General features: G+C 41.0%; 1 protein-coding gene and 1 long non-coding RNA gene across 12 annotated transcripts in view; both read right to left on the reverse strand.

Annotated features, from left to right (window-relative positions):
* The window catches only part of grin1a (glutamate receptor, ionotropic, N-methyl D-aspartate 1a), a 43,105-nt gene extending 38,198 nt beyond the window's left edge, over nt 1-4,907 (reverse strand). For 3 of the 10 annotated variants that reach the window (XM_086300209.1, XM_086300207.1, XM_086300210.1), the window contains exon 1: nt 3,857-4,905. In XM_086300209.1, coding sequence (XP_086156335.1) covers nt 3,857-4,105 — 249 coding nt within the window. In that variant the 5' untranslated portion in view covers nt 4,106-4,905. Of the gene's footprint in view, nt 1-3,856 lie in introns of all 10 variants that reach the window. The other 7 variants (XR_015130368.1, XM_086300214.1, XM_086300208.1 and 4 more) reach the window with 4 other exon arrangements.
* A 3,679-nt stretch (nt 4,908-8,586) lies between these two features.
* LOC147325622 (uncharacterized) lies at nt 8,587-18,681 on the reverse strand. 2 transcript variants are annotated; one of them, XR_015130578.1, is made up of 6 exons: nt 18,633-18,681; nt 11,506-11,565; nt 11,229-11,291; nt 9,087-9,157; nt 8,822-8,968; nt 8,587-8,736 (listed from the first exon to the last, which is right to left on the reverse strand). It is a non-coding gene; the product is annotated as an uncharacterized LOC147325622 (long non-coding RNA). The 2 variants fall into 2 exon arrangements; XR_015130577.1 differs by having other exon boundaries at nt 8,587-8,968.
* Nucleotides 18,682-22,217: the final 3,536 nt, after the last annotated feature.

Here is a 22,217-nt window from a genome sequence, read left to right on the forward strand (position 1 = left end):
GTCCGGTTGCTCGCTCTATTTTCCCTATATGATCATCAACATCCTGTACACACAAACTGTCCACCTTTTTAACAAAAAATCATTAGAACCAGCCTATTCTACTAAAAGCTCCAAAAGAAAAACAACCACTTTAATCAATTAAGTTTAAGCATATAAGCAATTACTCCTGTATACATTTCATCATAGCTAAATGCTGCCTTGAAACAACACCTGTGTGTTAACACTAACTTCATTTTAAAACCTCACATTTCCTATGTTATCACCTGTTTTTGGTATAGCCTTTTTATTTCATTTGCTCCCTTTAATGTAACAATACCTTCTAATTCTAATTTATCAGACTTAACCAAAATATATGCTTTCCTTCCTCTTTGGTCCTTCTTTAAGTTCAGTCAAAAAGCTTAATGAATTTGAGGCCTTTTGCCTGGAATCAATACTGTCATGTGTGTTTCTTAACTCTGTGTCTGTAAGCGTGTGCAATCCTTCAATAACTTCAATAACTCATATCAAAAAATGCAATATGTATAAAAATCATTTCTATTTATAAACTCTCCCCTTTATCCTAAAAATACCTTCTATGTAATATCTGTATGTGTAAGCCTACATTATAACCACTTCTTCTAGAAATTAAAAAGAAATCAAACCTGTTCTCCTCCTTCAACCCTCACTAATTTTCCCTCTAAGATTTATTCACAGCTTTGAAAAACCGGCATTATATCTTCTAAACAGGATTCAGTTCACTTTAATCCTTTAACCTTAACATAAAAATAACAGTTTCAGTCTTACCTCCGGACGAGCCCCCAAATGTTAAGGTTCAAAATTGAGGAGGGAGAGTACAAACCACCCATGGTCCAGAAGCTCTTGGTCCAACAATGATTTTAATGAACACACGTGTGGGAAGACACTCTGTACGCAGACAGCCAGTAGTCCTCGACTTAATCAAAGCATGAACAGATATTTTATAGCATCAGGGTTTGATTTACTGACGCCCCTTCATGCGTCACAGATACATTTTATACATAGATCAGATCAACACCACAATGACTTTTAACCCAGAAGATCATCTTCTATTTTCATGGCTGGTACTTTCCGTTCTTGTCTTAAAGTGAATTGTTCCTCTTTCTTGCCGAGACAACAAGGACGGTTCCTCTTTTACCGAGACATGACTAATCTCTCCTCTAAATAAATCTAACTCATGTGTGTGTGTCACGACCTCACATGCTCTTTCTCAATTCACCTGTTGCACTTCTGACCTTTCACCAGACCAGAGGCTCACTGAGACTATGTGTATGTCTTCTACTAAATAAATGTTTTAACCAAGAACTTCTACTAAAACCTTAATATGAAATGACCTGATATAAGTGTTTTGTAAGCATGTATTGCAATTCCTTCTATGGCTCCAAGTCACTTGCACAATAGATTGTCCGGACATCGTGCCGAACAAAGCTTCCAACCCCCAATTAATTGACCGAGCTCCAACTCTTTAATAAGCACAGATATGCATTGTGTATAAAGTAGTTATAACTGCATCTGAAATACAAGGTCAACATAATAACTGTATGCATAACATCTTAAGGCCTTTCTTAAAGCTATCTGTTACATTGTTAAAGCCTCGTCTTAGCCTGCTGCTCAAAATAACTTTCACTTCTGCAAAACTCTCCAAGCCTGTTTCCTGTCCTGTTACTTTTAGCCTTTCTGAAAGACACACACTGTTCAACCCCTGAATGCAATATAAACTCCAGATTATATTATTAATGCAATGGTAATAATGATGATTATTTAACAATAGCAGTAAAATAATTTCCCTGCTCCACACTAGCTTGAATGAAACTTCTGTGTGCCTAACATACAATATACTCATTATTCATTCAGTGAACCTTGAATCTAGACATAAATTGTAGCCAGGGGCAACCACATCTATAACAAAAAATAGAGAGAAGCAAAAAAACAAAAAAGAAACTTCTCCTTGAGATGATGCTCACTGTGTGGGCTGGCAGACTAATATTAATTTGTGCTGTCTTATTCCTGCAAAAAGTGAGCCCAAGCTGACCAACTACTCAAGTAAAAGGATGAATTTATGTGAGAATCGATTTGAGAAATGCCCCGGAGATGTGGATGAAGGGGAATAAAGTTGGCATGGCTGTGCGGGAATGGATTATTGGATATGAGGAGTCCGTATGGTTGGGTCAAAAATGAGGTCTATCTTCCAAGGACTGCTCCCAGGCATCTACTCTTCCATCTGCCACAGTCTTCCCTCCTCTGTGACTGCTAGCACCTACTGATCTCATCAGATTACACCTTCGATAGACTTTCTGTCCAATTCAAGTGTGATTTAGTCTCATTCACAAGAGGTGTGTGTGTGTGTGTGTGTGTGTGTGTGTGTGTGTGTGTGTGTGTGTGTGTGTGTGTGTGTGTGTGTGTGTGTGTGACTATTGCTCTTCATACACATTCACATTGTGAGGATGTGTATGGTGAACAAGTGTGAACCTGAAATTTTTAACATAATGCGGTCTTTTAAGGGGCTAGGCAGGTAGGGTTAGGCAGGTAGTTAAGGTAAACAATATCCCCAATAAATCACTGTAAATCAGTTTAATGTCCCTTAAGTTCACGGGGGACACAGAGAACATTGTTGGTGTTGTCTTTAGAATCTCGTGTGGGTGGATTGTACACTCTTACTTTGTATGACAGAGACAGAATATGATGGTTTTATTCCTACAAGCCTGTGTCTCTTAGACTCGTTGTATTAAGCAGAGGACCAGGGACATGAAAGCAACACTGAAGCTGTGGGTGTTTTTTTTCTTTTTTTTTTATAAAGCTTAATTATGTGTGTGGGAGAAAGAAGAGTGAGAGCAAGAGGGACTTCACGCCTCAACATGCTGTGACATAATGTTGGCGCTTTTTAAAAGCTGTGTTGAGCATCACCACGAGAGGATGGTCGGTGCATTTGTCAGCATGCTTCAACTCTCAAAGGCACACACTCTCTAATCATGTATTACTTATGACATATGTTTTGCTGGCTACATCTGCAGCACAAATGGCGTGAATCTCCAAGATAATTCACATTTCAGGTCATTCTTAACATGCGCCTCCTCCTAGTATACCTTACAAAGACAGTTTCTCATGCCACCCATGCTTCGGATCACTATCAGAGGAACTGAGGTCATTATCCACCAAACATACTAAACTGTTACCTCAAACCATTCCAGCCTCCTTTTTCCAAAATGTTCACTCATCATGCAACACGCACGGTCAGAGCCAAGCCATTAATCACAAATTACATATTGCACATTTTCACTCCTGACTGGTTCCTTTGCAGTTGAGTTGTTCTGCAGCTGGGTGTCCTATAAAGTACAATTGCCCTCTCATCCGAGTTATTGCCCCAAACCACAGCCTATTTTTGGATTTCTGGAAAACAGATGGAGCTGTAGAGGGATCAGTGTATTATACAAAGTGAACTAAAATGTGAGTTAAAGTGTGGAATAGTGCCAAATGGAACAACAGAAGGCCAGCATAATATGTAGTCTAACTTCCTGCCCCTACATTAACATGTTCCTGCTTGATAGATATTCTGCAGCTGAAGATCTAATAAAATAGTCTGTCTAGGTTTAATTCAGAATTTGAGACTAATAAGCTAGTTATGACAACCAATCCCTTCAACGGTGCAAAGGTGAAAAAACAAAGATGCTTCTGAAATGTAAGCAATTTCACCGAAAGCACAAACTTTCTCTGTTAAGAAGCAGTCCCTCAAAGACACCCGGATGCAACTATCTTTAGGTAGGTGGACTTGGCATTTAGCTCGTGGCAAATATACTAAAAGATATGAATAAGGCAACTAGAGCCCATTGGCAGTAAACTGTACCTGACTGGAGATGAGGTCCTCGCAGACGGAGAGAGCCATCTGGATCGCGTTGGATTTATGCGTTACGGAGATGGCGGTCAGCTTGAATTTGTCCCTGCCATAGACTTGGTTGGCCTGGGTCACGGCATCTTTGAAGACCTGCTCGTATCTCTTCTGGCTCAGGACGGCCCCGATGTTCACGATCTTCGGCTCGCAGCCGGCCCGCGCGCAGGAGCACGAGAAGAGCACCGCCAGCAGAAACAGACGCATCGTGTGGACCACCAAACAGCACAGCGCAGCCCGGTCGCTTTTCTCCCTGGTGGCGGGTCGGCTCGACCAGCTTCTGGACAGCTCAGCCAGTTGAATGCGCGACTGCAGGCACAATCCAGGTGGGCGGTGATAGCGAGGGAGGGAGGCCAAAAAAGGAAGAGGAAGACTTTGTCCAAAAAAAGGTGGTTTGGTTATATGCAATGCGGAGGAATGTGCATGATCATGTTAGAGACAGGCTGTCAACCGGGGACATCTAACCCGCATTGTCCACCTTCTTTGCTCTCCTTTGAGGAGCTGCAAAACCTTCTAGTGGCAGCCACAAAGACTTAAACCATAGCCCACGCTTTTACGGCTTCCTCTCCGGGGCGAGTATCGCTCTCTCCAGCCTCTGTTCCCGTGCGCTTTCTCCGAACTCAGCACCGATGCGTGGCGCGCTGGTTGCTCCGGGCTGAGCGGCTGCTGCTGCTGTCCTTGGTCCTGACAGCTGTGCATGCGCGCCTGTGGTGCGCGCTCCCGCTGTATCGGTTCCCTGCTCCGGAGTTTTGCGCGTTGGCGTGCTGTGCTGCTGCTGCTGCTTCAGCTACTAATGATGCCGGCGAAGAAGCTAATCCTATGAAAAATACATGTAATCACTTGTTAAAAACACACTCGATCATCATGTTTGTCATAACAGGACACGAAAGGCAGGAGCAGTATGAATGGGCTGCAAAAAAAAATTATATCAGCGTTGTGGGCTTTGCTGGTGCATAAAATTTGAAATGGTCAGAAGGGAGGAGGGAAGGCGTTTGTCTTTTTAGTATAACAGTAGTCATGCCCCCCCGGAACTGGAACTGGAAAGAGAGCCTGATTTCTCATACTGCTCTCTCTCGTAAACTGGACCGACCTCCGTGAGCAGCTCATTAATCACACAGGATGTCGGCATCATCAGTCATAGCCCGTCACTCTTCTGCAGAAGATGACTCGCCTGTCTTGTTTCTCTAATTTTTGTACGTGTGTGTGTGTGAGAGAGAGAGAGAGAAGTGTGTTTGTAAAGGATAGAGTGTGTGTGTGTGTGCGTGTGCGTGTGTGTGTGTGTGTGCAGAGGCGAAGTAAAAGAAACACACTGTAGATATTGTGGATGTTGCATTATATCTGACCCCTCTGTTGATGAAACTGTTTGCTTCCCTGCAGCTGAAGACACGAGCAGAATCAACCTCCTGGTTACCTAGGAAACTGGCTTTTACAACTCACACGCGCTTGCACACAGCGGAGAGCTTCACACGGAGGAAATGTTCTCTCAATTTTTTTTTAATGGAAAGCAGTGAGACAATGAGTTTATTCATCACTGCAGGAAACGTCAAAATATCTTTCTGTAACAAAACGGTCATTAACACCAAAATGAAAAGAAAAAGATTAAAAAGAGGATATTTAATCGGAAGGATTCAAATGGTCAAACATCAGTTTATCATTTTATTATTAATATCATAATAAGCTGGATACTATTTCAATATTTCCCCTGAGAGTACATGCGTTTATTCCCGGTATTAACAATTCCTACGTAGGAAAAAAAAAAGGTGTTTTGAAATGAGGCCAGTGTTTGAACAGTGCTCCGAATTCTAAATCACTGAAACACTGTGGTGTCTCTCTGCTCGCAGTGAGCTGATAAATTAATCACAAGGCTGAAAGAAATCAACATTCATCAGCTGCAGGCTGTTCTCCTTCCAAAGTGAGCTCCTCTCAAGTATGATCTGACTGTTTTCTTTATAACTTTAACAATGTGCACTGACAAAGGGGATATTAGGCATGACGGTTCAATTTCGCAGGAAACCTGACACATGTTTACCAGTAGTTCTAATAAAAAACGAATGGAGAAAGGTGTTGCATGAATTTAACTTTGTGTAGGTTGTATTACAAACCTACACAAAGTTAATTTAAAAAGAGATTGTGTGTCTCACTACTGCGCTTGTGTGTTGTTCTGTTGGTGTACTTTTAGTCTAACAGTGGGTCTTGTAGGACTCTATTTTCTAAATCTAGATAAATAATTTAGCATTTCTTTTTCAATCGTTGTTTTTAAATCAGGAAATTAGGTTCTGCGTCCTGATCTAGACAGAATCAGGCATTTAACTCAGTTTTATTTTTGTTGTGTCACCGAACTGGACCAAAGGTTTGCCACCCTCTACCAAGAAGGTGACTCTATTGTAACTGGAGCACACTGGATGCCACAACCAAAGTAGACCGAGTGAGCAGTACTGCCTAGCAAGTGAAGCCTGCGACCACAATCTGAAAGAGCAAGTACTGGAGAAAGTGTCCAGATTCCAGCCCGCGCTCCCAGGACAGCCAGCTAATCAACAAATTTAGCATCCAGTTGACTGGGACTTTGCTGCACTAATGAGAAGCCTCTGTCTCCATTGAAGAACACTGGAGGCAATTTAACTAGACCAGGCTCCTCAATGTAACCTGCCACCCCACTGGCTGTCACCCTGGCTCCACAAGAGATGCCACGGTCTTGGTTTCTCCATGGTCTTGTGCACCATCTCACAGTCCATCCACAGCCAGGTCCTTCCATGACACCACAGCTGATCCTCACCTTGATTCTTGCTCCATCCTGCTTCACGGCCGTGGTTATATGAGACCCTGTTGCCTGGAATATCGGGATGAAGATACCTGAGTTCTGGAATTAGACAGCGAAATTCCGGGGACTATATGGGACCACGCTAAGTTGAAGTATGTTGTAGTCCATGTCGGATCAAATGGAGTCTCTGAACTACCGCACTTTCATCTCAGACACAATTCCTACTCTCTACTGCAGGGTGGGTCATTTCAGTTGCTTGCTGAGCTTAGTCAGTCTGTTGCAACTACAAGATGACTTTTATAGCCAACTTTAACTTGTTCTGAGAGCTTGGAGGGCTTATCAGAGTGATGGTCTGCACCCTAATAGAGCAGGTTCTTGTATGTTGTCAGCATATATATGCTGCACCTTTCTCTGAGTGCTCAACCATAACAATCTCTGATCAAGCTTCTCTCACTCGGGATACTGGTCTATTCACAGAACACGCTTATGAAACTAGCAACACAAAGCTCCCTATTTAGATTTGGGAGACAGGTGTCCTCCTTACTTTTCGAATTAGACTTAAAACGTTTCTTTTCTATAAGATTTATAGTAAGGGCTGGATCAGGCAACCCTGAATCATCCTTTAGTTATGCAGCAGTGGACCTTTGAGTGTTGGGGTTTTCTCCAGAACACCATAGGCTATTTGCCTTACTGTAGAAAAGAGCTTAAGGCAACTGTTGTTGTGATTTAGTGCTACATAAAAAAAATCTGAATTGAATTGAAAACGCCCATATACACCAAGAATGTGACCATGCACCATTACATTAAAGCCATTATTAGAGATTTCCCATCATCCTACCTGAACATCCCTGAGGCACGGAGACATATTCATTGGTCCTCTGGGAGTCTGATAATCAATTGTAGGGTAAAAGCCAAGCTGCCAGCCGCTGTCTGTCCCTAGAGTGTGCAGGTGTCCCTGTTTACATGGATTTGTCCTGCATATTTGTCCCTTGCCCATCCCCCATCCCACAAACTGAGGCAGTGTCCCGCATTTTGATTGGTTCAAGTTTGGAAAACTTGCATCTGCTGTAAAGACACTTTACTTTTATCCAATGGCTGCTAAGAAAGCAGAGAAGACTGTCAACATCACTCACATTTAGGTTAGAGTAGAGTATGACCAACAGGGGACATTGTGAGTCACCACAAAGTCAAAGGCTTTGCGCATTTGACAGGAAAATGTTGAAGACTACTACAAAGAAAAGGAAATGCAGCTACAATAAAGAGAGGGAAATACTCCATACAAGGTAAGGCTGTGGAAGGAAGTTCCTAGAGTTTTTGTCTTTATTATCATCATTTTTGCTGTGGCATGGGGAAGAATATTAGACAAGTTCTTTGCATTTATGTGTCCTAGATTTAGTTTTTTGGGATCTGATTGCCCATCCTCGCTTCCAAGCTGCACACAGTGAATGCTAATGTAGATTTTTACCACAAAATTAGACCCAGCACTTGCAATACCACACACTGTGTTGCAGAGTTGAAACAGCTGTGTGCTGTAGCTGCAGGCTTCATGCTGCTAGTGCCATAAGAGAGAATGATTTAGTCTGCTTTAATTAGGGAAGATAAGTGGACAGATATCAGCTGAACAACAGAAGGCAAAGGGCAATAAGTCACAACATCGTCTGCTCTAATTTTCTTTAACTTCTTTAATTCTACTGATGGTTTCGGGTTGTTAAAAAAAACTAGTTTAATGGTTACAGTAGTCGGCTTACATACACTGGCTTACATAAACATTATACGACACAAAATTCTCCACGGTTCTGGCCCAGCAAGGGGTCACTCATGTCATGGTATTGATTGCAGAGGATTCATAACTCCACTGGGCCCTAGAGAGAGTGGTTTACCCTTCAAATGTAATTTGTTTTGTGGACTATGGAGGATGTTGGACTCAAAGTGGGTGACTCAGGTTTATTTACAGCAAGATGAACAGAAACAAAAGGCAAACATGAGGGTTTCCAGTTAGTGACGGTTCAAGTCCTTCACTAACTCTTTACACAACAGATTGTCTCTCTGAAATGCTTTCTCAGGAACACACCAGGATTTTCTGCACAGAGGAAGAAAACAGGCAAGTGTAAGTCACCGTCAAAAACAGAGCAAAAATACGGACATGGGGAACTAACATCACTAACGGTCTTAATCAGTGATCAGGCGACAACTGAATGTCTTCCCTCAGCTTAAGTATCAGCAGCACAATGAGACGATGACAAATGGATGTTCTCATCATCTCCGGGTGAACAGGACCGAAGGATGGAAGGAAGCCAAGAGGAATCCCACCCCTGAAACACAAAAGCGTTGTTAGCTGCTCACTCACTTAAATGCATTCACACAGAGAGTGGAAGAGAGGAAAAGAGCAACAAGAGAAGAGTTTGACAGAAAGATTAGTCTAACCCAGACCTTCCCAAAGTGTGGGGGGCGCAGAACCGTTGCAGGGGGGGCGCGGCATGGACACTGCTAGCACGGGGCGCCTACACAAAGGCAAAGCAGGAGATGAAGCATAGCTGAATATGTTTCCAAACCAACTTCATTCTAAGCCAAAGACTAGAAAATATGGTGGAACAAATCTTCCCTTTGGCTTCACCTGCACAAGTGCCAAGGTAGGTCTCCCCTGCAGAATTGGTTTTCCCTTTGTCGGGAGCAGCGCTGGGCTGTTTAAATCACGGACAAACAGTATCCCACATTCTTGATTTTTAGTTCACAAACACTTGTTGTAACGACTAACTACTCCTGACATATTGGAGATGTTAGCTCTTTATACAGTAAAGTTACAGCGGGATACAAATAACATCAGTAATAATTTATTTGCCACGATTTGTTCCCCCTGTCTAAATCACAGACAAACAGTATCCCACAGTTGTTTATGTTTTTACACCCATTTTGCACAGAGAGGCATTTTTTGAAAAATTTCTTGATAGCAATGTTGAATATTATTACACAGGAAAAAACAACTACATGTAAAATAATCACACAGTGACGCCTCTGCCTTTCTAAATGGAGGGACAGTAACTGCGTGTTTATATGTAAGAGTGTAAAACCTGAAGATAGAGACAAAATACTGTTAATCTGACTATCTGTCATTCTGCAATTCATGTCATGTAAACAATAACGTGGCGCACAGCTGACGTGAAAAAGGCACATACCTTTGACGTTGCGTGACGAACTCTGTATTCCTCGTCCACACGTAAAAGCAAAAAAGGAGTTTTAAAAAATCTCAGTTTTCGGTGATTCGAAACGCCGTTTACGTGTGGACGAAACCAGGGGCGATTATAGGATCAGAACTTTGGGGGTGCTGAGCACCCAGAGAGCTGCCCAGCCATGCAAGATAAACCTGTCTCTGTCAGTCCCTGCATCCTTAAAGGTTGTCCCAAGTTCTCTCTGACTGTTTCCTTGGTGCATTTAAACCCCTGTTCCTCCCTGTCCTCATCGTCTGTTGTCTTCATCTCCGTTATCAGTCATCATAATTTTACCATTTCTGTGCAAGTCTGCAAATTTCTTTATTAAATCATAAGATTCTTAAATTCATCAAGTCTCTCTGTGCCTGGGTCCTCATCTTAATACATGACATTACTGTTTTGTACATTTTACACAATTTAATCCCCACATTTGTGAAAGAAAAGCAAAACACTTTTTTGAAAAGTCTGTAACAAAACCATCAAATCTGATCAATGTTATTTAAATGCTGCAAAAGAAGAATGGATTGGAATAGAAAAAATCCTAACCTTAATTACTGGGGGAGAATAATGAATGATGCTCATAGTGAGTAAAAAGTAAACTGAGTGCATTTTTTGGACAGAGATTCACTTTTAATGTGTATGTATAATATAATACAGATACATAAAAATAAACTCCCAAAACAGAATAAATTATTACAAATAAATTATTACAAAATATTAATAAAACTATAAAAATGGAGGCAACTTAGCCTGTGGTAGAATGTATAAAATGTATGAAAAAATCTTTACTGCAGACACTAATTTTACTAATTTAATAATAATAATTTTGTGTTGTAAGATTTATGAGTTTTATGCTTTCATAGTGGTACTTAGGAGAGCTTGACATTTTCTCAGGTGGTATCACACTGAAACACTGATAAGGTAAGTGTGTGTGTGCTTTTGGAAAACATTTAAAGCTGCTGTACAGAATCTTTGAAACAAGCTTAAAACATTTTTAGAATATAAACAGAGAACTCTGCTTCTCTTTACAGCTCCTCACGTACGTACTGCGGCAGTCATACAGACAAGTGGACGGTCCAAAAGTTGGCCTACCTATTACTGGCTGAGGTTTTAGTAGAGTTGTGGCTGAACCACATAAAAATATATCATTGATTTTAATCTCCCCAATCAATTATAATGTTATGTTGGAATGTTGTTAAAGAGGGTCAAAAATGTTTCAACCCAGTTTGTTTTGCAGATTCTGTATAGCAGCTTTAATATAGGGAGAACACAACTTCCAGATTGTGTGAGTAAAATCAGGTTTTTTCTCTTTGTCAGTTTAATAGTTTCTGTTGTGCCTGTCACTGTTCCCTGTCTGTTTCCTTACCTGGTTCTTCCTGACCTTGTACTTTGTCCTCACGTTCCCCTCTTTCCTCGCTCCCTCTTTGGACTGACAATCATACACAAATAGATTGTATTCAATTAGATGAAAAATTACATTAATATGAAAAAAATTCTATTAAGATCGCTAACAAAAAGTCCTCTCAGTGTACTTTCAACCAAAAGGCAAATAACCACATGAACATCTAATAAAAGATATAAACATTGAAACACTGATCCAACATTATTCTTGATTGACGGATCATTTGATCTTACACTTTTACCTGAATGTGACTCCTTTTTTTGAAAAAACTTCCTTATATCCATTATGGACCTGGCTGTCTCTACACACAAACACACACACAACAGGAGTTATAAGGTTAAGGGGCATTCAGTCAGTTAGCTAGTTAGTATCCATTTCAAACAGGACAGTGGTAACCAACAGTAGGCTGCGGACAAGTTTTAGATTTTAAATAGGCTGTATACATTTCAATGGGAGCAACAGGACGGTCAAATGTCGCTGAATTTACTACAGAGCAGGACGGATTGTAGGGTAGCAAACATTGTCGGAAAACATGTGTTAGGTATTTTAGTACCACGGTTAGCATTTACAGAAGATTGTTTTATACAGAAAAGAGTTGCTCAATAAGGCCGATCTACTAGTTGTTTTTCTCTTTCTCTGTGACCCAAGAATTAATGTGTAGGACTCACAAGCTGGTACCCCAAGGTCGAAAACACCACAGAGATGAGACCACTTCCTTACTCCCATCCTCCCTTTTTTCTTTATCTCCTGGAAAAGGCTCGTTAAAGGCTAGGTGGTTTGTTTCAGAATTCACTGATGAAAGAACTCTGTATTTTATGTCTAGGAGTGTATTTTGCTGGGATGATCATAAATTGTAGCTGAACTGATAAACTACACACAGGATACTTCTTGGCTCACAAGGCAGGAAGACGTTTCCTTATTTGGTCTGTACCGGTTTGAACTGGGAAAGCTGACACACGAACCTTTTTTTTCATCTATATAAACTGCTGTGTATCAAATAAACCTTTGAGTCGATTTGGGAAGACAACCTGAAGCAGTCTGTGTTTCCTTGTTCTCCCAAGCTGCTCCCGACGTCGTAACTAACCCAGCTGAATGGCATACCTGAGTGTTACTTTAAATAATTAGGAATCTTAGAAGGAAAGGACAGAACTCTGCTTATCGCTCACGCCACGGAGGAAACCCGGGAAGGCAATTTCCTTCAATTTTGGTGTCAGAAGTGGGATCCTGACAGAAGGTAAATATGTGTCTTTCATATTTATATAGAGACCATATTATACCTCTCTCAGTGATCGATCCATAAAAAAACGGGATATGCTGACGAAGTTTCACTTAGTGATCCAGAGAGATACACTGACTGACTTCCTCAGTCCCCGAATCCATAAAAAAACGGGATATGCTGACGAAGTTTCACTTAGTGATCCAGAGAGATACACTGACTGACTTCCTCAGTCCCCGAATAAAGTAAATTAACCCTTGTGTGGTGTTGGTGGACACAGGAAGTTGCCTGTTGTCTTGAATATTTTAATTTTGTTTAAAAAATAATAATAATAATAATAATTAATTGTTTAATTAAACGTACGTTAAAAAGTGAGAAGTTGCTCACTCAGAAAAAGTGACACAGAAAGTTGCCTGTTGTCTTAAATACTTCTCGTCAAGTGAGAAGTTGCTCATCAAAGAGTGACACAGGGAGTTGCCTGTTATCTTGAAACGTACGTTAAAAAGTGAGAAGTTGCTCACTCACAGAAAGCTAGTAAATAATTAAATTTAATTTTGTTAAAAAAAAAAAACGAAAGAAAACTGAAAACGGGTCTCACAGACCCGATTACCATACAAGGGTTAAAAGCAGTAAATTAAAAGCAGAAAGACACAGGAAGTTGCCTGTTGTTTTACGAGAAGTTGCTCGTTAAGCGAGAAGTTGCTCGCTAAGTGAGAGTTGCTCACACAAACAAAAAATTGCTAGCAATAAATTTAAAGTGACCTCAGCTGTGCCGCAGCGAAAATACTAACCTAAATCCTCCTAGCGTGTAAACCCCTCTGGAAATCACTGAACATGAGTCAGAATTATTCAAAGACCACAGACAGGTCCGATAAAAAATCTAAAGTACCTGTAAAACCAAAAATTAATAAAATACAAAATAAAGTCTCAAATAACGGCTCAGTACAACTCCCATTTCCGGTTACGTGTAACCTACGTCCGCGAATCGGTGAAGACGTCCATGATCACGTATCCAGAACATGCAGGAGTGCTTATGTGACTGACTTTGTTTACAACTTAAGAAGTTCAATGCATTCTAATTTCTTTTCGGAGCCTTATCCCGAACGATTATCGCCAGAAAACAGGTCAGTAGAAATGTTGAATATCATTTGTGATAAGAAAAGTAGTCTGCTTAAAAAGTCCTGTAGAAAATATATGATAGAATGCCGCGACGTGATGCATCAAATGTTACCGCTATGGACAAAAGGAGGGTAAATAATGACAAAGTCGCCGATTTCTTTAAGAATCTAAAGAAATTCCTGCTAACAATGTCCAGAGACAAAAGTGACTTAAATGCAGTAACTATGTGTAAACAGAAGCCTGATGAATCCATCCTAGTATTCATAAAACGCTTTATGCACTGTTGGACAAGCTAGAGGTGCAAATTTAGCTCAGTTTTCCAGCAGCCGCAGACACCCAAAGCAAAAATGAATTTGTGTATTTAATTTAACATAAAGGGTGAAATGTTTGCTGACACTGATAACAGCTTATGTTTTCTCTGCCCTATGTACCGACATGATGGAGAAGGAACATCCTCTGTGTCAGCTGGACCCTCAGCAGAGAATGAACTCAACATCCTTTTTGTCCGTACTCTATGTCACACACTGTGCCAAAAAAAAAACGTGTACAGACGCCACTACCAGGTAATCCCATGACTGGGAGCCACACTTTTGTTTCTCTCACACTGTTCAACAACATGATAACTGCTCACACAAGTGAAGGTCAAACAGTGATTTTGTTACATAACTCAGACATAGGTTACGAAATATGTCGTCACATAGATCTAACCTATCCTATCCACTGTACTATTTCTGCACTTATGTTGCCAGCTGAATACCAGAATATGACATTATGGTCAAAAAGTGAGAATGATATAGGATTTATTGACTGCATACCTTATCACGCACAGCTAAAAAACAAAAAGCGAGTATATGTCAGGCAATGTCCCCTTTCTGCCGAAAAAGCCGCAGTCCTAGATGTCATGATAGGAGATTTATTGACTACAGGAGTAATAAAGCCCACACTCCTGTCAATCCTGTGCCAAAGCCTAACAAACCTGGCGTATGGCGTTTCATACAAGTTTTAAGGCAAATTAATGCAGTCAACATTCCTCTGCCACCTCTCGTTTCAGATGTTCACAGCATATTGACATGCATTGCATACACATTTTACCGTGGTGGATTTATGCTCCGCTCCTTTTTCTCATGAAGACACACAGCCGTTATTTGCATTCACACATAGAAATAAGCAGTACACTTGGACTCGTTTGCCCCAAGGCATGATAGACAGCTCTGCTGCTTTCTCAATGGTGCTTCACTCCTCCAGGGCTGCACCCTGATCCACATGTGGATGACCTCCTCCTCTGTGCTGAAAGTGAAAAACTATGTCAAACTGCTACACACATGCTTCTCCAGCACCTCCAAAAGACTGGCCACCAAGCATCAGCAAAGAAAATGCAGTACTGTCAGACTTCTGTTCAATATTTGGGATTCACATTGTCTCACGGAAAACGTTCCATGACTGCAGACAGGGTCAAAGCTGTGACCTCTGTCCCTCGTCCCACTACACAGAAGGAAATGTCGTCCTTCTTAGGCATGGTGAACTATTGCAGACAGTGCATACCAGACTGTTCTTTTCATGACCACATTCTGCGTGAATGCTGCAAAAAAGACAAGCCTCCTCGAATACTGTGATCCACAGAAATGACTGTCTCTTTCAATGCATTACAGGGAGTGCTGACCTCCGCCACTCAAAGGTGCTGCCTGAATTGTTCAGGAATGCCGGCCTGCCTGAGGGCAGTAGCAGCTTGCTCTATCATGATAAGGGACTGCGGGAAGCTCACACTCTCACATGACACTATTCTACACACCAATCACCAGGTCACGACCATTCTAGCAAACATAACTACACAACACATGCAAATCTCACTATAAAAGCGAGCAGCACACCCAATTCGCCAGCACATTTATTGATCCTATGCTGTGTTCTTCTGACCGACAGGATGGCTCAGACAGGCTTGATGATCATGACTGCATGACACGTATACAGGAATCCACAGCACCACGTCCAGATTTAGAGCAAACACCTATCTCAGACTCAGCCACGGTTTATGTGGACGGGTCCTGTTCAAGGCCGAATGACAACTCATTTCTTTGTGGCTATTCAGTGGTAACAGTGCCTGACATCATACTAGAGGCTCACTCATTACCATTTCACTCAGCACAAAAAGCAGAGCTCATGGCTTTAATACGCGCCTGTGAGCTCCATGTGGATAAGCATGTGACGATTTACACAGACAGCCGCTATGCATTTGGCGTTGTGCATGACTTTGGCACATTGTGGAGACAGAGAGGATTTAGATCTGCTGATGGAAAATAAATTGCTAAATTGTGATTTTGTTCAAAGACTTTTTCAGGCTATACAGCTGCCATCGGCCGTTGCAGTTGTAAAAACGAAAGGACACAGTACAGCTGACACAGACGAAGCAACAGGTAATGCTTTAGCAGACGTGACAGCCAAGGCTGCAGCTGCATCACAGCTCCCACCTCCGCAGGAAGTATTATCTGTGCCCCTACAGCTGCCACTTGTTACACTCCCAGACTATTTAGACACAAATGTTGATTTAAAATTCATACAAGAGCAAGCCTCTGCATGTGATTACACCTATTGGGAGAATAATGACTGTACCTTAGAAGACAGAGATGGCCTATACAAAATCTTAAGGGTTTGATTGCCCTCCCATATTCCCTGATGCCAGTCCTTGCCCGACATTTTCACTGTGTGAGTCATGTCGGACAAAGAGGGGTAATAGGGGCAATAAAATCAAGATTTGTAATTGAGAAAACATCACACGCAGTAAAACGCATATTAGCAACCTGTCTAACATGTGCACGAACTAATGTAGGAAAATCAAAAGCGAAACATCAGCATTTACCACAACCAGATTTTCCATTTCATACATTACAAATTGATTTCACACATATGCCAGCACAAGGAAGCATCAAGTACTTACTGGTAATAGTGGATCAATTTAGTAAATGAGTAGAAGCTTATCCAACCTCAAAAGAAACTGCAGAAGTAGTCTATCAAAAGTTGAGCAATGAAATAATACCCAGATTCGGAATACCTCACCAGATTAACAGTGATAGAGGATCTTCATTCACATTAGAAGTAATTCAAAAGTGTGCTAAAACTTTAATGACCTGGGTCAAATTACTTACTCAAGTCCTCTGTGAGATTGGAATGACTCAATCTGCAGTAACCAAATTATCTCCATTTGAAATAAGACTATTTCCAACACCATGGTCAGCTTCCAGAGGGGCACCGCTAGTAGAAGGTGATGTATATTGCATTGTCCACTGATGTTCACAACCTGGTAGAAAAACTGAATAATAACTATCAGAAAGTTTGTCTCTCTCAGCTTTTCCCCTCCACAGTTCCACCAGTGGAGACAAGGAGACGCATGTTGGAGAAGCCACTAAAACCAAGGACACCCTGGGAGGCCGCGTTTTCCAGCCCCCAGGCTTTACTGGCAGTGACGAAGAACCAGCATCCTCACAGACGGACAACCTCAGTGGATTCATGCCAGCAGGGTTAAGACCAGCCCAATCGGACCATCTCAGGCGTCGGATCAAGCAGACGACATCTCCGGCGAGCCAGCGCCCGGAACTAGAGCAAATAAACACACGGGTAGATGACATCTCCGGCGAGCCAGCGCCAGGATCCAATTTACACACACACACAATCACTGATTAAGACACAACGTCTGAAAGAACAACAACAAGGTACTCAAACATCCAGCAGGAACAGAAAGCCAAAAGTACCACATGATGTCTAACCTGATAAAGCCAGACTCATTCCATCCTGATAATGGAGAAAATGAAATGCCCATTGTCATCATACGACGCTTATTCAATGTCTCTCGAACCTGGGACCAGGCCAGAAGACAACTGAAGAACTGTTTTTCTTATATATTTAGGTTATTTATCATATCTATCGCATTAACCTTAGGATTTCTCTTTGCTATTTTGTATTGTAAACTGCAACCATGTTCACATTTCTGCAAGCCACATTTTCAATGATAACCCATATAGCTACCAGTACAGCCACTTCAATGTATTTGCAATTAGCACAAATTGATCCTGAGGATGTGCCAGATGTTACCAATGATGTTCCTGATGTGTATATTGAACATTAGGTTGTGAACTATTACATTTTATGATTTGCTTTTTATATTATGTTATTACATTTGTGATTTTTCCTTTCTATTTGAGTTATTATTTTTAAAAAATAATAAAAGAGGGGAACTGTTAGGTATTTTAGTACCACGGTTAGCATTTACAGAAGATTGTTTTATACAGAAAAGAGTTGCTCAATAAGGCCGATCTACTAGTTGTTTTTCTCTTTCTCTGTGACCCAAGAATTAATGTGTAGGACTCACAAGCTGGTACCCCAAGGTCGAAAACACCACAGAGATGAGACCACTTCCTTACTCCCATCCTCCCTTTTTTCTTTATCTCCTGGAAAAGGCTCGTTAAAGGCTAGGTGGTTTGTTTCAGAATTCACTGATGAAAGAACTCTGTATTTTATGTCTAGGAGTGTATTTTGCTGGGATGATCATAAATTGTAGCTGAACTGATAAACTACACACAGGATACTTCTTGGCTCACAAGGCAGGAAGACGTTTCCTTATTTGGTCTGTACCGGTTTGAACTGGGAAAGCTGACACACGAACCTTTTTTTTCATCTATATAAACTGCTGTGTATCAAATAAACCTTTGAGTCGATTTGGGAAGACAACCTGAAGCAGTCTGTGTTTCCTTGTTCTCCCAAGCTGCTCCCGACGTCGTAACTAACCCAGCTGAATGGCATACCTGAGTGTTACTTTAAATAATTAGGAATCTTAGAAGGAAAGGACAGAACTCTGCTTATCGCTCACGCCACGGAGGAAACCCGGGAAGGCAATTTCCTTCAACATGTTTTCAACACTGCAGGTTACCTGGTGTAATGTTTTTCAGCTAAAAAGAAACATGGTCTGACTCCTACCTAACTATATAAAGAGTAACTGAAGGTTAAATGCAGCTAATATGTCCTGTTTTAAGCCAGGCACTTACACTTCCGCTCTGCTGCGTCTAAGCCACCATCGCTCTGGCAGCAAGAGGCTAGAGCCAGAGTAGGGGAGAGGCGAGCTGGAACAAACCATTTTGGGAGGGGGGGGGGGTATCTATACTTTTGTTGTTAAAATCTTATGTCTCAAACAAGTACAGTACTGTATGCTTTTTATATTTTTAGTAGTGTGTCACACAAACAGCAAATATTGTCAAAAAAAAGTAAGAAATCTTTGGGGGTGCATTGATTAATTTTGGCTGAAGCACCCCCCAAAATGGCTAAAATCGCCCCTGGACTAAACAGCTGCGTTTTCAGAAATACCGGTGTAGGTGCGGACATAGCGTAAAAGAGTTAGTAGTTTATTTTCTTACTACCTGCAGATTACTTGTATTTGCTTAATTGTTTACTAAATGTTTGAGGTGTGAAATGAGCAAAATATGGGTGTGTGTTGTTGGAGGATGTATTTGTGCGTGCGTGTGTGTGCGTACGCGCGCGAGGGGGGGGGGGCGCGAACATTTTTCTTGTAAAACAAAGGGGGGCCCAGCGAAAAAAGTTTGGGAACCACTGGTCTAACCCTTGGGGGTGTTTTTTGTTTGTTTGTTGATTAGCTAACGTCCCGTGATGTTAAACATCGGCGGCAGGAGGACGGGATCCTTTATAGACTGAGATGGTGTAAGTCAACATTTTGGTCTCTTTGCATTTCTCTAGCCCAGTTTGACTTTAAAATCCTTCTACTGCGCAAAGTCTTGAATGATGAGACCTCATGTCTTAGAGTCATCATAGCAAATAGCAGGCAGAGCCTTCAGGTATCATGTCTCCTTCTGTGGAACCAGCATCCAGTTTGGGTTCAGGAGAAAGACCCTCTCTGCTTTTAAGATTAGACTTGAGCTTGTTTATGCTGCTACAGGCTCGGGCTGCTGGGTGACTTTCCATGATACACCGAGCATTTCTTCTCTACTCCCACGTTTTAGTGCGTATGCATTTATCTGCCACTATTGCATGTCATTCAATTCTATCTGCTCTCTCCTGCAGTTTGCATTTTACCCAGTCTGTTGCTCGTGGTCAGCCTGTGTGCTGTCCCTTTTTTTCCTTTTCCTTTTCCCCTCACCCACCAACCACAGCAGATGGCTGCCCCTCCCAGAGCCAGAGGTCTGTGCCTGTGCTTGCTTGTAGAGAATTGACTGATCCTTGGGGTTTTCTCTCTAATATTGTTTGTTGGTTTTTAAAATAAGTTTAAAGGGCGGTATGTATCAAGGTCCATATAAATACCATGACCCAAGGATTCACAGTAGCCTTTTTAATGACATGATTAGTGTTACAATCTTTACCTGTTAGTGGTTTTATTGTTGTGGATGATAGGTGTATGTACACCCACATAAGTCTTTACACTGCTGTACACACAAAGCAGTACTCTGAACGAATTTGAAACATGTTTCTTCATCACACTATTCCCAGTTGCTATTCAGTTCACACAACTTTCATAACAACATTAATCTTTAAAGAACAGGAGCTCAATGTATATATGTTTTATAAAATATAGGATGTTTTTCAAATTAAAATCCTTTGGGTTTCCCAAAATCCAAAAATCTTTAGTTATTACTGAACAGTGACACATTTTTAACAAAAATAGTGGCAAAAAAAAATAATAACCACAAAAAAATGACTGGAGGCAGAGGAAGGAAACATCCCCATAGGTAACAAATCAATACCGTAGCTCCAAAGGGAGAAATCTTTTTGTAGTCATAAACCTTTCAAGAAAAGAGAATTACTATGAATTATTGACAGACTAGTGTGTTAGAGTCCAGGATTTTTGGTACATAGTGTCCCTCTGGAGCTCAGCCTGGACAGATCCATTTTCAGACATCGTTTTCCAAATTGAGGCGAGTAAACAAAAAGCCTGACCGCATACTGCTTTCAGTGTGTCTGCCACATATTTAAGAGCAAATGATCAAAGCACTGACAATTGAAAGAAACAATAACGTTGAACAAAACATCTAATGATTATTCTTCCAGTCTTGGTGTTGCTGCCACAGCCAGTTACTGTTAATCTCACCACTTATTGTACGGCCCTGATGGCATGAAGGCCTCTTATTAGATGAACCCTCCTGTGTCTCTTTTCCAGCCCACTCATCCACAATGCTAACACATCAATAAAGCCGGACAAGTCTGCTCTGCAGCAATTATATAACAAGTTGTTTTGTGTGTTGCTGGAGCAGCTCAACACAGTTTCATAAAGACTCCCCAGCTCAGCGAGGCCATTGCAAGAAGTGCATGCAGCCGAGCACACAAAGAGCATCACAGGCGTTTAAACATAGTATGAAGCTTTCCTCACATATGTGAAAATCCACGTGGAAGTGTACGCACATGTACACACTCCCCGAGTTCACACTTTAAGCCACCCACCCACACAGATGTAACACAGACCCATACAACACCAACACTGTCCTCTGCACTGTGAGGAAAGGATATTTTGTGCGTATATGGGTGTGTGTATGTGTCTGTTTTAAAGCCAGAATGAAACAAAAATGCTTATCATTAAAATCACACGAATACACGAAAGGAGTTACAGGAGGACAACTACTGCTAAATAAATAAATAAATATTTAATTAGATGCAACAAATATAACAGTAAAATAAATTAGGCATCAATTAAAATAAAATGTGACATATGTTGATATCCCTTATTCATTTTTATTTTTCATTAAATGTTCTACTTATTTACCTTCCCACTTCATTTTCATTTATGTATGAGAGTAAAATACAAAGTGAATATGCAAAGTAAAATACTCTGCAAAGGTCTTGAGTCACCTCTTATTTCTGTATATTTTGCAAGTAAAATGGGAAATAGGTGCAGCAGCTTATTGAAACGTGCAAATGTACATGGAAATACAGTTTACAAGGGAAAGACACAGGTTGTACAATTCTAACAAGTTCGAAAATACATTGAAGGACATTCAAAGCTCTTCTCTGGGTATTGGCTGCCTTGTCAGGACACTGCTTCAAAAATGTCGAGCTCCAGCCACTGGGGAGGCCAATCCATGACCAATTCAGTGATCCGAGTTTGGGATCATTGTCATGTTGAAAAATGAAGCTGTTGCCAATCTGACACTTTCTAGATGGTATTTCATGGTGTTGCATTCATATAGTAACTGCATCAATTTGACAAGGTCACCAGCACCGCAGGCTGAACTGCTGCCCCAAAGTGTGACATAGCCTCTTCTATTTTTTATTTTTTACAGATTGCTGCAGATAAAACTATCAGAATAAGCGAGAGAAATAGAGGAAGGAACTGAGGGAAATAAAATTTAATTTAGGGAGCTGAAGCTAAATAAAAGTCAAGAAATTGAAAACTAACACTAGGACAGTAAACAGTCTAAACAAGAATCTACAACTCCATTTAATCAGAACCCTCATTGTACTAGAATAAGAATGAAAACATGAGCCAAAATGCAAGACTACAAAACAAAATCTGGAAAACCATGACATGAAAGGAGAAATGAAAGACTTAACAGCATCACAAGAACTCAACATTTCTACAAAGATAGCAAAATCTGAACCCACAATTCAACCAAGCAAATATATGAATCAAC

The sequence above is a fragment of the Aulonocara sp. 'chitande type north' Nkhata Bay genome, linkage group LG7 (genome assembly GCF_057382095.1).
Source record: "Aulonocara sp. 'chitande type north' Nkhata Bay isolate Kocher_YH1m ecotype deep benthic linkage group LG7, A_spYH_male_GT1.1, whole genome shotgun sequence".
Classification (NCBI taxonomy): Eukaryota; Metazoa; Chordata; class Actinopteri; order Cichliformes; family Cichlidae; genus Aulonocara; species Aulonocara sp. 'chitande type north' Nkhata Bay.